The sequence below is a fragment of the Erpetoichthys calabaricus genome, chromosome 2 (assembly GCF_900747795.2).
Source record: "Erpetoichthys calabaricus chromosome 2, fErpCal1.3, whole genome shotgun sequence".
NCBI lineage: Eukaryota > Metazoa > Chordata > Cladistia > Polypteriformes > Polypteridae > Erpetoichthys > Erpetoichthys calabaricus.
In genome coordinates, this window is record NC_041395.2 from 194,537,111 (window position 1) to 194,549,681 (window position 12,571).

General features: G+C 41.2%; 1 protein-coding gene across 2 annotated transcripts in view; it reads right to left on the reverse strand.

The window, feature by feature from the left end:
* epha4b (eph receptor A4b) overlaps positions 1-12,571 on the reverse strand; it is a 496,460-nt gene that overhangs the window by 81,033 nt on the left and 402,856 nt on the right. For both annotated transcript variants that reach the window (XM_051922030.1, XM_028794919.2), the window contains exon 12: positions 10,933-10,994. In XM_051922030.1, coding sequence (XP_051777990.1) covers positions 10,933-10,994 — 62 coding nt within the window. The remainder of the gene's footprint in view (positions 1-10,932; positions 10,995-12,571) is intronic.

Here is a 12,571-nt window from a genome sequence, read left to right on the forward strand (position 1 = left end):
GCGCGTCATCGCATATGCTTCATGAGCGCTGCACGGCGCCGAGCTCAATTACTCTACAGCTGAAAAGGAGTGCCTGGCGGTAGTGTGGGCCGTGGAAAAATGGAAACATTTTCTAGAAGGGGTTGTTTTTGAAGTGTACACTGACCACCATGCTCTGACCTGGGTGTTTAATCACCCAAAGACATCCGACCGACTGACCAGGTGGGTGCTGCGCCTCCAGAATTTCACCTTCAAGGTGACGTACAGGAAGGGCTGTAGCAACATCGTGCCGGACGCTCTGTCAAGGGCGTCAGAATCCTCGGGGATGGTGTGCTTGGCAGAAGCAAAGAAGGTATTTCCATCACTACCTACTACTCTGTATGATCTGGCCCAAGCACAAGCTTCCAGCCCTTTCTGCCAAAATATTCGGAAGGAGCTAGATAACCAGCGCACCGACCGGGTACACTTTGTGGACCTCCAGGGAGTTCTTTATAGATCTGTTCCATCATCCTTGGGGGGCCTGCAGCAACAACTTGTGGTCCCGGAGGCGCTCATCCCCGAGTTTTTGAATTTTTTGCACGACAGTCCTTTAGGTGGTCATCTTGGCCGGACAAAAACCCTCCTGAAGATTCTGGGGGTGGCGTGGTGGCCATCGGTCCGGACAGATGTTTTTCTTGCCACGTGAAGAACTGCCACACGTGTCAACAGCTGAAGACCCCACCTGGTAAACCATCAGGGATGTTACAATCGACTATTGCAGTTGGACCAGGAGAGACTTTGGGGGTTGATCTGATGGGGCCATTCCCGATGACCAGCTCAAGAAAGACTGTCCTGATGGTGGTAGTGGATTATTTCTCTAAGTGGGTGGAGCTATTTGCACTGACAGATGCCCGTGCCAGCAAGGTGAGCTCCACACTGAAGAATGAGATATTCACTCGCTGAGGGGTACCGAAGAACATCATGTCAGACAGGGGTCCCCAGTTCACAAGTTCAGTCCTTGATGATCTCTATACAGCCTGGGGAGTGAAGAAAAATCTTACTACAGCATACCATCCCCAGGCTAACATGACTGAACGAATGAATCGGACCCTGAAGCACATGATTGCCTCCTATGTGGGTGAACGACATCAGGACTGGGATAAATGGCTCCCCGAGCTCCGGTTTGCCCTGAGCACCGCGGTGCACGAAGCCACAGGTGAAACGCCTGCTTTGGTGGCGCTGGGCAGACAGCTGAAGGGCCCGTTCGACCGACTTTTACCCGGAGCCCCTAGTTCACAAATCACCCTTCATAATAACTCTTTGAAATTAGAAGAATTTCGGCGGAGAATCCAACAGAGGTTGGTGGAATCGACATCCAGACATGCCCGGTTATATAGGATTTCTTACATTTCTTTAATACCAAAATTGATCAAATCTATCACAGTTTCCCCTCCACACCACAGTCACTCACTCATTCTGATCTGCCATCTCCATCATTTGGACTCGCTTGTTTCTCGCCTGTTGACTCTTGCCATCTCTGAACTTATTAATAAGTCTAATGCCTCCTCCTGTCTGCTTGGTCCTGCCCCCACTTCTCTGCTTAAGACATGCTCATCCATAATTAGTATTCCTATTGCCTCATTGGTAAATGCATGTTTCATTTCAGGTTCTGTCCATACTTCCCTCAAAACTGCTGCAGTTACCCCAATCCTTAAAAAACCTGACCTGGATCCTTCCTTTCTCTCCAGTTACAGGCCTACCTCGAATCTCCCTTTTTTGGCTAAGGTGATGGAACGCGTTGTTGTTACACAACTCCATGCTTTTCTTCTAGATAATACACTCTATGAGCCTTTTCAGTCTGGCTTTTGGAAACAGCATAGCACTGAGACAGCTCTTCTCCGTGTAGTCAATGATCTTCTCCGGACTGCAGATTGCGGTTCCCTTAATATTCTCCTCCTTCTTGACTTAAGTGCAGCATTTGACACTGTTAACCATGAAATCCTCCTGTCATGTCTCTCTGCTGTAGGCATCTCTGGCTTAGCCCTTCAATGGCTCACATCATATCTTTCTAATAGGCAACAGTTTGTCACACTCGGCCGATATAAATCCTCCACCTCACCTGTGTCGCATGGTGTCCCTCAGGGTTCAGTCCTTGGGCCATTATTTTTTCTACTTTATATCCTTCCTTTGGGTCACGGACATGGCCTGAACTTCCACTGTTATGCAGACGATATACAGTTATATCTTAGTACAGTCTCCTCTACAGATTCACCTCCAAGCACACTCACTGAATGCATCACTGATCTTAAGCTATGGATTGAAAATAACTTTCTCAAACTTAATGCCAATAAAACTGAAGTGTTACTGGTAGGTCTAAAATCCCAACTTTCTAAGGCATACAATTACTCTATTTCTGTTCAAGGTACACTTGTCAAACTTGTTCCTGTTATCAGAAATCTTGGTGTTTTGTTTGATTCATCACTTAACTTTGAGCTACACATTAGGTCTCTTTCCAAAATTTCATTCTATCATCTCCATAAGATTGCCTGCCTCCATCCATTTCTGTCCTTGTCTGATGCTCAAATGTTCATTGTTTCATAATGTCTCATATTGATTACTGTAATTCCCTCTTCATTGGCCTGCCTGCAAAATCTGTACAGAAACTACAGTATATTCAGAAGTCCGCAGCTAGAGTCCTCACTCACACAAGCGTTTTGCTCACATCTCCCCTGTTCTCTCCCAGTTTCACTGGTTACCGGTTCCTTCAAGGATTAAATTCAAGATTCTGCTTCTCACCTTCAAAGCCCTTCATAACCTTGCCCCCTCTACCTCACTCAGCTACTAGCTCCTTACACTCCTTGTTGCTCTCTCAGGTCCTCAAGCAGTAATCTCCTTACTGTCCCACGCACCAGACTCCCCATCTTGGGATGCAGGTCCTTCAGTGCTATAGCTCCTCAACTCTGGAACTCTCTTCCTCAGTCTCTCCGAGATTGCTCCTGGTTCTGCACTTTTAAATCTCAACTGAATACTTTCCACGTCTATGAACTCTTGTCATCTGCGTAACTTTTTTTTTACTCTGTATGTAAAGCGACCTTGGGAATGTGAAAGGCGCTCAATAAATGTAACTTATTATGTAAAGTGAGGTGCAAGGTGGAGCTGGTGGTTTAGATGTGTAGCCAGTGGACAAAGCACATAAGAAGGCATGTGGCCGCATGGATGGAACCATGGAAAATACAAGCAGCAGCAGCACTGAAAGATGGCCAAGGAAGATGATGGCAGACAGTATGGGCTCCACCATAACACCCTACCAACTCCCCAGATGTATACATATTTTTCCTATGGTAAATCTACCTCCAAAATCAAAGATTATTGTAATGAACTAACCCTTGAATACATCTATTGTTAACTGAGATATTACTGTATCTGTATTTCTAAACTTGTGCATCCATAAATTTAAATGATAAAATAACTTCTTGACATCCTCAGTTGTAGCATTTTAATGGATACATGTTAATAATAAACAATCATGTCACTTTCTTTTTTTTTAATCAGTCCTCACTTTCTGGTATGTATGCTACCCTTAACATCAATAATCAAATTTTGTTTTATGTGACTGATGCACATTTCATCCCATCTCTAATTAAATATATGTATTCATAAAAGCACAGTTCATACTGTTACCCATGAAGCTAATAGCGTAATTATATAAGCTTTCACATGATAAACAGAATATTTATGGCATTTCATTATGAGATCCTTAGGGAAATCCCATGTTTTAGCTTGGAGTTGAATTTTATATTTCATTTGAATATATATGTAATTAACATAACAAGCACAGACCCCTTCTCATAACCTAGGTAATGATGTTATTTCTAAACTCCCCAAAGACTAACAAACTTGATTAAATAAAGTGAAAGCTTAGCACTTTCACTATTATACAGTATAGTAAACTAAGAACTGCTTTATGGTGACATAGTTGAATGACAGCTTTGCTGTGTCAACAAACTTAAACCCCTGTCTAATTGCTTTGTGTGCAGCTTGAATGATTTCTTTAAGTCTGAACAGATTTCCTCCTGGGACTGACTGCCATTTTTTTCACTGGAGAGATTAAATGTATTCATCCACAAACTTAAATCTTGAATATTATTCTGTAAGTATCTAGACCAAGTACAATAAACTACCACCTCCCCTCCACCCCCAGTGAGCAGTATTATCCAAGTGTCATACTTTCTCTCTTATTCATACATTATTACTACAATTTACTAAGTGTTTTCAGGGTGTTCAGAAGACCCAGTTATTTGCTTTCTGGCTTTTCAATTGCTATCCCCTCTTTCACAAGATTCATCATTTTCTGTTATTTAAAAGATTTTACTGCCACTGCCACAGTTTATCCTAAGCCGCTATTGATTAGTTGCTTTGAAAGAGTTACCATGTCATGTTTTGCTAATGTTATTGCTATAATTGTTACTTCAGTTTTACATTGCAAAAGTGCTTTATTTTAATGGTCATTTTGATACTTATATTTGTGATGGCGTCTTTAACTAAACTGCTCAGATTATACAGTATATTAGATTCTGCAATCTAATTTCCACCCTAAGGCACAATGTTGTAAACTGTGCTATGTAAAACACACTGATTAAAAACCTTATTTTTATAGTATTTTTTACAGTATTACAGTATCATTTTTAATCTGGGTTTGTATTCTTAGCAAATAATGTAACTTTTGTAACAAATACAGACAACTACAGAAGAAAATGAAAAATAATTTTTAGGAAATCTTTACTTTCACAAAATAAAAGCCACATTGATTTAATTTGATTTACATACTGTTACTTTGCAAGAGAAGAAAATAACCCCTTGAAGAAACAGTAGTTATACAGTACAGCAGAATTTAACTACAGGTGCTAAGTGACAACTCCTGGTCTTTAAAAATAGTGCTCACTCTCCATGAGTTCAATAGTGAATGGTATTTACTATTATTTAATAACAGGTGGTTAGCATCATGTAAAGTTAAACCATTATCAAAAATTGATGGACCTTAATGGTTTAGGCCTTACATAAAGTTAAAAGCATAATTAGTTTCATGTGAGCAACATATGAAGTAATTTCCTTTTCATTCACCGGGAGACATACCTTTACTTTTACATACATACAGTCATGTATATGTGTCAGAGGAACTCCTCACAGGCTCAGCTGAGGTATGTAATGAACCATCGAGGCAAGAGGGCACTGCCAAGAAGCTGCAAGGAGAAGGTGATTAAGCCCACCCCTTCTGGTTCAGCTAGCATAAAGTCCCTGGTGTCCTGGAATGATGCATTTTTTACTGGCCTGAGCAACCTCTGGATGGAGCTCCTCTAGAGACAACTGCATACCAGACTCTTTTGTTACTTATTCTCCACCCATGGGATTCATGCCCTAGAGAGTTATTTCTTTTGCCTTACTTACTTCGTTGAGGGTTGGGTTATAGGTTGTAACATTTTATTTATTATGAACATGTTCTAATTAAGTTTGCATATGCTGGGTTTATGTCCAAATGTCTGTTAATGGCATTTTTGTCTGATAGCCAAGATTCAGCCAGTTCTCTGGCACTTTTAGTACTGGCCTTAAATCTTACTTGTACACTGTCCCAGTTAAACGTATGTCCTGTTGATTTTGTATGTGTATAGATCTGTGATCGTGAGTCAACAAAAATGAATGAAAGACGCTATCTTTTCCACCTTTTCACTTCAAACGGATACTCAAAGACATTCATTAAACAATGCCTACACAGAAGACGCCAAAAAAACTCAGCAAACAATTGACTCGAACCAGACCCCCCATCCCACTTGGTACACACTCCCTTATCAACACGGTGTGTCTGAAGGCGCAGCACACATCCTGTCCAAATCAGGCATCAGAATTGCACACAAACCTGCGAACAATCTGTGCATGGTCCTTTTCAATGCTAAAAACAAGAAATTGACAGCAGAAACACGAAACGCAGTTTATAGCATTCCATGCAGTTCTTGCCCAGTGGTATACATAGGACAAACATCAAAAAGAATTGCAACTCGCATACAGGAACATTGCAACGCCGTTAGAAGGAAGGACTCACGATCACAGATCTATACATATACAAAATCAACAGGACATACGTTTAACTAGGACAATCTACAAGTAAGATTTAAGGCCAGTACTAAAAGTGCCAGAGAACTGGATGAATCTTGGCTATCAGACAAAAATGCCATTAACAGACATTTGGACATAAACCCAGCATATGCAAACTTAATTAGAACATGTTCATAATAAATAAAACGTTACGACCTATAACCCAACCCCCAACGAATTGTGCTATATATTGCCTTTGATTCTTGTAAGTCTAAGTATTATCCTCTGATGAAGGCTCCTGGTAGGGGCTGAAAGCTCAGGAATAAAAACTACTTCATGATACGTGATTCATTTTTCTCCCTTTGTGGATCTCCATCTGCTAACAACATATATATATATATATATATATATATATATATACAGTATATATATATATATATATACAGTGTATATCTATATACAGTATGTATATATATATATATATATATATATATATATATATATATATATATATATATAGTCACAATTGGCTGGGGAACAGACCCAGCTGGGACGCCTGGAAGGACCGGGAGGTGGCGTATACATCCTCCGGGCGATGAGGGGGCAACCTCCCTGGTCTGGAGAGGACCATGAGAGAGGAGAAAGGAGGCTTAAGCTCGTTGGGACCTGTGGCCACCGCCAGGGGACGCCCCGAGCCTCAGAGAGCCCGGGAGGCATTCACTTCCACCACACCCAGGAAGATGGAAGAAGAGCCTTCCAGGGATGCCCGGAGTGCTTCCGGGTGCAAGAGCAGCACTTCCGCCACACAAGGAAGTGTGCCGGAAGAACATCGTCAAGCACCTGGAGCATATCCGGGTGAGAATAAAAGGGGCTGCCTTCCTACAATCAGGGAGCTAGAGTCAGGAGTGGGGGCAGGACGAGGCTCCTGTGGAGAGAGGAAAGGAGGCCCACGGACATTTAAAGAGAGGCCCGTGTACAAGGTGATTAGTGCTGAGAGCACAGTGTGCTGTGCGGAACTGTGTTGTGCGGAACTGTGTTGTGCAAGAACTGTAAATAAATGTGTGCTTTTGGATAAAGATGTGGTGTCATTCTGGTGGTGTTTGAACATGTCTCACAATATATATATATATATCAGATATATAAACGAAAGACCTGTGTGTGTGTATAGAGCGGTACACGCCGCTCACACTTAACCATAGCCAATAAATGGTGCATGCATGCATTTTTACATATTTTCGGCACTTGCATGCACCTCAGTTCTGACTACCACAGCCACTCGAGTTGGTGTGAATTCTACGGAAGATGCAGAAGCTTATACAAGTATCACTGGCACTTGGTGAGATGGTGCTTGCATGCACTTCACTTCTCATTCAACCCTAGCAGACAAACTCAGCTTTGTGGTACATCCATGTTGTACATTCACACAATAAGCTACCATACATTTGCTTGAGACAGGTTCCAATCTGTCCCACTCATAGCTGCACTCAATTACACTCTTCTTGTACAAGATACAACCTGTCCCAGCCCACTTAGAGGATGCCTTTGCAAATCTACCAATATAGTAAAACTGCTAGGGAGTCTTTGATACACACACACACACACACACATACATTTTATATATATAGCATTACCTCCCCCAGAACAACAGATGGCAGCTCCCCTGGGTTGTAGCGGTGCCTCAGACTCCCGCAGGGCTTGATGGGAGTTGGAGTTTGGCATAGCCCTGTTGGGATCCGATTCTGCCAGGGGGTGCTACAATTACTGCTTAGCAGCTCTTTTGCTATACCCGGAAGTGCTGCCAGAAACACATCATCAGACACCTGGAGCACTTCCGGGTGCCCTATATAAGGGGCCAGCAGACACTACTCCAGGAGCCAGAGTCGGGAGAAAGAGGACGAAGCTTACCGGAGGGAGAGTGGAACAGAAAAAAAGACATATGATATATATATATATATATATATACACATATACATATATATATATATATATATATATTATATATATATGTATATATATATATATATATATATATATATATATATATATATATATATATATATATATATATTATATATTGTGAGGGATGGCCGGCCATATATTCCGGCCCACACCTCCAGGCCGCCAGATGGAGCCCTCCCAGCAGCATGGAAGTTCCCCGAATTCCAGCAGGGCCTTATGGACCTTGTAGTTTTATAAACAGCCCTGCTGGATACCATAGGGACCACCAGGAGCCGCTGTAGGGAGGCTTGCGGAGTGTTACGTGCCCTATAACCCGGAAGTGCGTCCTGATCACATGACCGGAAGGAACAACGTACTTCCAGGATGAAGAAAAGGACTTTTTAATCTGACCCGGAAGGGATAACGAATCATGGACTGCAGGGTTGGAACCGCTTCCGGGTCAGGGGATATAAAAGGACTTTGGGAAAGCCCAGACTCTGAGCTGAGCTGGGAGGAAGGGTGGCTAAGTGTCTGGGAGAGAAGGAGTGAGAATAGTGTATTATTATTGATTATTGTATTGTATGAGTAGTGTGGAGTGGAGGGTGCTTAGTGCACGTAATTATTATAAAATAAATAATAATTGTACTTTTACCTGGTGTTTGGCGTGGTACCTGAGGGTTCAAGAGGTCGATAGCGGCCTCTACTGCTACACTGGCGTAGCTGGCAGGCGTAGCTGGCCATCAATTTGGCAGAGGACCTGTGTTATAAAACTTTTGTGGGCAGAAAACCCTAAGACGGTACCGGTCACGTGCACGGAGGTAGAAACACCCCACTCTACAGGCAGCGCGGCAGTGATGAATCTTGTTTCATATTGGTTCGCGATGGGAAAGAAATCGGGCAAAAAGAATGGGCATTCCCAAAAGAATCAGGCCCTACACGAGGCGGCGACAGTATGGACATACCTGATGGGCAGTGAGGAAGACAGGGCGCTGATTAAGGCCGAGCAAGCCCGAGTGGCGCGACAGCAGGAATGCTGTCGGAAATTGGACATGCCGGACTGCCTAAAGGAACTTGGAACACGTCATATAGGTTCGGAGGTATATGCCGGAAAAACACCCGAAGCGCCGCAGATTTTTTGTTCCTATTTTGCAGAGGCCTGTCTGCAGAAAGCAGACGGTGAGTCAGACTCCTGCCTTACACCTAGGCAAGATGGCCGCGATACGGAGAAGGCGAGCCATTCTAGGAGTATACAGGGGCAAAGCCTATTCGTCGACAGTAGTCACATGGACTATCCTGGGGCAGGACGGGTAAGCCACAAGCAAAATATGGCGTCACCTGACCAGGAAGAGATTGTCCTATTCACCAGATCGGGACACATGATCTCGCCCGAAGGATCTCGGGAAGGAGAAGGTCAGGATCGGTCCATTGGTGAGGTTGTTTTTTCCCTGATGGAACCAAACTCCCTGAAAGGGAAGGGGGAAGCGAGCGAAGCAGCGCCGAATATAAATAAAGATAAAGAGGAGCGGGATGTGACTGAATGGTCTGCCGTTAAATTAGAAAAGGCAGATCACAGTCGGCCGGTGGCGGCCACCCGACCCTCGCAAAACTCCAATTCCCAAGAGCCTGTGCGTAACCCAACCGAGCACGTGCCAGGAGCGGACGTGCCCATTGGCTCCCGGCCGGAAGGTAAGGCAAACTCCCTAGCAGTTTTACTATATTGGTAGCCTGCCTCAGGCTGAATTAAATGACTAAATGATTAAATACAATAATAATTGTACTTTTACCTGGTGTTTGGCATGGTATCTGAGGGTTCAAGAGGTCGATAGGGGCCTCTACTGCTACATATATATATATATATATATATTATATATATATATATATATATATATATATATATATACATACACACACACACACAGTTAGGTCCATAAATATTTGGACAGAGACAACTTTTTTCTAATTTTGGTTCTGTACATTACCACAATGAATTTTAAATGAAACAACTCAGATGCAGTTGAAGTGCAGACTTTCAGCTTTAATTCAGTGGGGTGAACAAAATGATTGCATAAAAATGTGAGGCAACTAAAGCATTTTTTTTAACACTATCCCTTCATTTCAGGGGCTCAAAAGTAATTGGACAAATGAAATAACTGGAAATAAATGTTCATTTCTAATACTTGGTTGAAAACCCTTTGCTGGCAATGACAGCCTGAAGTCTTGAACTCATGGACATCACCAGATGCTGGGTTTCCTCCTTTTTAATGCTCTGCCAGGCCTTTACTGCAGCGGCTTTCAGTTGCTGTTTGTTTGTGGGCCTTTCTGTCCGAAGTTTAGTCTTCAACAAGTGAAATGCATGCTCAATTGGGTTAAGATCAGGTGACTGACTTGGCCATTCAAGAATTTTCCACTTTGCTTTGGCTGTATGTTTTGGGTCATTGTCCATCTGTATCATGAAACTCCGCCCAATCAATTTGACTGCATTTAACTAGATTTGCTAGTATAAAATAAGCTAGCACATGTGTTTTATTTATTTTTGGCAGTGTTGTATTGAGTGGGCTACTCTTACTCATCACATCCTTTTTTTGTCTCAGTGCAGAGAAATGGGACTTGCGGCTCTTGCAAATGAATGCTGCCAGCCAAAAACAGTGCCACTAACTGGGCTGAAGGTCGCACAAAGTATTTAGGCTGCTGCTTTATGCAATTGAATGTTGCTTCCAGAAGTAAAGTGGAAGTGGAAGGCATTCTTAGCAAGCTGCATCATTGGGCATACTAAGTACTTCCTATGCTGTTGTCTATTTCTTACTCCTCGATTGTGTTATAATTGAGGCCCATTAGGAAATTTCCCAAGTGAAGCCGGGTAACACAGCTAGTATATGTGTATGTATATGTATGTATCATATAGGCTTTAATCTTTAACTATTTAAAATAACTGAACATGGCCCAGCTTACCTTAAGGAATGAATCTAATGATCCGTTTTCCATATATTCTGTAATAATCATCACTGGTTTACCTGTGCAAAACAAAGAGATAAGTTATCAATTTTTCTCTTTTTTTTGCTAGTGTTTAAACATATTTACAAGAGACGCATCTTCAGTTTTACAAATTTAAATTCAAATCCACTTTGAAGATTTCCTAACTACAACTTTCTGGTACTGTGCTATGTACGAGTTAGCAGTTTTAAAGATTAATAAGGTACGGTAAAATGATAAATGGTGGATATATTTGTTTTAATTGGAAACACTGAAAAAGAAATATAAAAACTGCCAAGTGTATCTAACTCACCTGTTTAAAAAACATGTATTATATCTAACTAATCTATAGTACTGTATATTAAAAGAACACTTAAAAGATGCACTGCTATTTTACAAATCATGTTTAACAGTGATCTGAAGGCATACTTCACTAAAGATTTTTTTTTTTTATAAAAATTAATTGAAAACTGGATTCTTGAGCAATGAATGAGGGGAAGAGGTGGATCTTCAAAGCACACTATTATGGGAAAGCATCTTTCCTGTTAATTATGTATGCTGTTTTTTCTGGAAGTATTAATATTTTGCCAAAAAATACATGCACTTTGCATGTTTTGAGCATACAAACGGCTAACAGATGTGTGGATTATGCAACACAAGTTAAGTGAGAATTTTGTCTGTCTTACCAAGAAGGTTTTTCAAATCATTTGCAGTAGTCCAGCACTGACCACTGTCGGTTCTTACTCAAACAGAATCTTTGCCATGTACTTTCTCCACTAAACCATAAAAATAAAATTTCTTCTCTGCTACCACTACAAACTACACAAGGTAAATAACAAAAATATTTAGAGTGGAGCATTCCTTTAAACTACAGTTAGTCATTACTGCAGTACATGTAGTCATTTTAAATGTAAACTTTTATCTATCATTCTCCTATTTTTTTGAACCATCATGTCTAGTCAGCTGTACAAAATACATTGTTTCTTTGCAGATGGGTTGTCCTTACAGGTTATACTGCAGGCAAAAATTTTGTGATAAACTGCAGTCTGAGTTTAAAGAAAAAAAAAAGAAAAGAAAAGCCCACTGCTGTTTCAATGGGTTATTTATCAAAAATAACACCAAAAACCTTCCAGTAGCATAGCTGGCAGCAGTTTAATTTAGTGCCCTGTACTAAATTTATTCATTTGTATGAAACAAATATTTCTTTTTTAGTGGAAAGAATATGATGTAGTAGATGGTTTAAAGAAATAATGTTACAAATACAAAGCATCCAAATAAATTACATTCAAATATCCAAGTAGAAGAGTAACTACATATAGTACATTGCTGAGGTCACCCAGGTTGCTTATTTAATGAGATATGAGAGATACAACCATAGTACACGCTTTCTGTATATATGAAAACTTTTTCTTGGGTTACAAGGAACAGCACTAGAATGAAAACAAGGGATCTGTGATGCAGAGCTTTGTACAGCAGAATTTACAGATTAAAATTTTATTGAATAATAAACTCTGGACTTTGTAGGAAAAGAATTATGATCCATGCTCAGCCTTGATAAAGAATTATCCTATTAATCGTGGTCCCTGAAAGTATTACAGACTGTGATGTCAATTCTCAC